General features: G+C 43.8%; 1 protein-coding gene across 1 annotated transcript in view; it reads left to right on the top strand.

Moving 5' to 3' along the window:
- The window catches only part of CLDN25 (claudin 25), a 4,541-nt gene extending 3,132 nt beyond the window's left edge, over positions 1-1,409 (top strand). The window contains 5 exon segments of the mRNA XM_007936529.2: positions 727-808; positions 811-1,055; positions 1,057-1,145; positions 1,147-1,240; positions 1,242-1,409. Of these exon segments, the coding sequence (XP_007934720.2) occupies positions 727-808; positions 811-1,055; positions 1,057-1,145; positions 1,147-1,240; positions 1,242-1,409 (678 nt within the window).
- The last annotated feature ends 756 nt before the right edge of the window (positions 1,410-2,165 follow it).

Genomic DNA, 2,165 nt, shown 5'->3' with positions numbered 1-2,165 from the left:
GCTACCAGAGCTCCTATATATATGTGTATGTATGTATACATATATATATTATGCATATCTACATACTTCAATGAACATGAAATTGTACTTCACATTCTTAATAAATTCTTTGGTCACATACTTTTCTCACTTAAGAACATATCAAAAACTTTTTTCATGTCATTAAAATTTCTTCTAAGCATCACTTTAAAATGTCTGCCTAGATTTGATCAGTATTCAATAACTGTTAATATTTCAGTGGACTTTTTCATAAATATGTGTGTATTCAAAATAAATTAGGATAAATTCCTGAAGATAGGGTGCTATGTGAAAGTATGCATACATTAAAGAGTACAAAACAGGTAGTCATATTGCCCTCCCAAAAGATTATATTGACGTATATTCCCAACAACATTATTGTTGGCAATCTAGGCACTATGGAGTTATTTTTAACTTTACTTATTTATTTACCAAATATATATTAATGGCTTATTGTATGGTTGTTTGCCTCTGATGGGACCCTCTCCAAGAATCCACACCCACTTCCAACCTTGGAAAGTTTGCCCTAAATGCAAACATTGCCAAATTCCTGGTTCCTGCCTCACTGAACCTATCTGGCAAACTGAAACAGGAACCCTCTCCAAATATGAAAGACCTTCCACTCTAATCTCTCCCCAGTAACCAGTCAGCAAACCACCCCATCCTCCATTTCTTTCTGCCTCTCTGGTGGCATCAGCTATGGCTTAGCATTTCCATGGGAAAGTCCAACTAGGGGGACTGCTCCTCTCCCGCCTTGGATGGGTGTGCTCATGTGTCACCACTGTCTTGCCTCATGGAAAACTAAAAATCTGGGACTGAGCGAAATGGAGATCCAGATGATGGGGCTTTGGGAGGTCTGCGTGAATCAGGAGGAAGTTCCCACTGTGTCCAAGGCCTTTGAGTCTTTCTTGTCTCTGCCCCAGAAGCTCTGGGTATCTCAGATCCTCATGGTAGCATCCAATGAGCTGGGACCACTGGGGTTTCTACTATCTGGCTTTTGGTCTGAATGCTTCCAGTTTCACAGAATCGAAGGAGTGAGTATTCAAGAGGTGTTTTTGCCTCCTGGGAGGGGTTTTGGAGGCATCAGCTTCAATCACTATCTTCCTTCCAGTCTCCTGGGTGGCACATCACAATTCAAGACTTCTTGTCTGATAGCATCCTTGAAATTGTGACTCAATGGGAGTTTGGAGATACTTTTTACCAGGATTGGGCTGCTGGTATTTTTTCTGCCCCTTGGTGGGCTATTCCTCATCTTCTCCAGCTGTCTGGGGAAAGAATCTGTGTCCTCTTTCCAGATGGCTAGTCCCAGTGTCTCACCATCCAATGATCCAGCAGATGACTCAGATGTCCTCTTCCACCTAACACCAGGACCTAGGAGCTTGATGATCTAGGACTGACCTCTGCCAAGGAATCTCTATAATAAGGTGTTTTGGTTACCTAGTGCCACTCTGACAAGAATATACCACAAATGGGATGACCTTAACAAACAGGAGTTTATTCTTACAATTTGGAGGCCATAAGTCCAAGTTCAAAGTGCCAGGCTCTAGGGGCTGGGTGAAAGCCCCTCAACTTTGGGGTCTAGCTCTGCTTCCTCCTCCTGGCCCACTGGAGCTAGAGGCATTTCTTCACTCAGATAACTGTTGGCTGCTGAGGCTGAGAAGCCCAAGGTTGACAAGTGAAAAGATACAGTCCCAATGTTACCAAACCACACAGCAGGCCATTAACTTAAGTCCATTGTAAGTCCCAAGGTCGGCAGCGCATGGCAGGCTACTGAGCAATGACACGGCTACATGCAGGGTCCAAGCGTGCCATAAGCTAGAGACCATTCCCAAAGCTGGGACTTATATACAGGAAGCAGACCACATACCCAAAGGCAGCTACTCAGCTGCTCACAGTAGAGCCCACCATGGAGTTGATTACCAGTCTCATCATGGGGAATACTACATCCAGCTGCCCAGCCACTCAACCAGGCCTAGCCAAGTTGACACAAAAACATAACCACCACATAAGGAATGGCAGTAGAATCCTCTCCCTTCCTTACCTTTCATCACTCTATTTGTTTCATTTGGGTGTGGTTACTGTCCCAGTTGTTAAGGATTTGACTGTCTTAGACTCTGGTGACGTGGTGATCCTAATTTCAAAATGAA

Source organism: Orycteropus afer, unplaced genomic scaffold (genome assembly GCF_000298275.1).
Source record: "Orycteropus afer afer isolate SDZICR_OR568_19922 unplaced genomic scaffold, OryAfe1.0 scaffold00036, whole genome shotgun sequence".
Classification (NCBI taxonomy): domain Eukaryota; kingdom Metazoa; phylum Chordata; class Mammalia; order Tubulidentata; family Orycteropodidae; genus Orycteropus; species Orycteropus afer.
The sequence above is the reverse complement of the archived record's forward strand: the minus strand, read 5'-3'. Positions and strand labels throughout refer to the sequence as shown.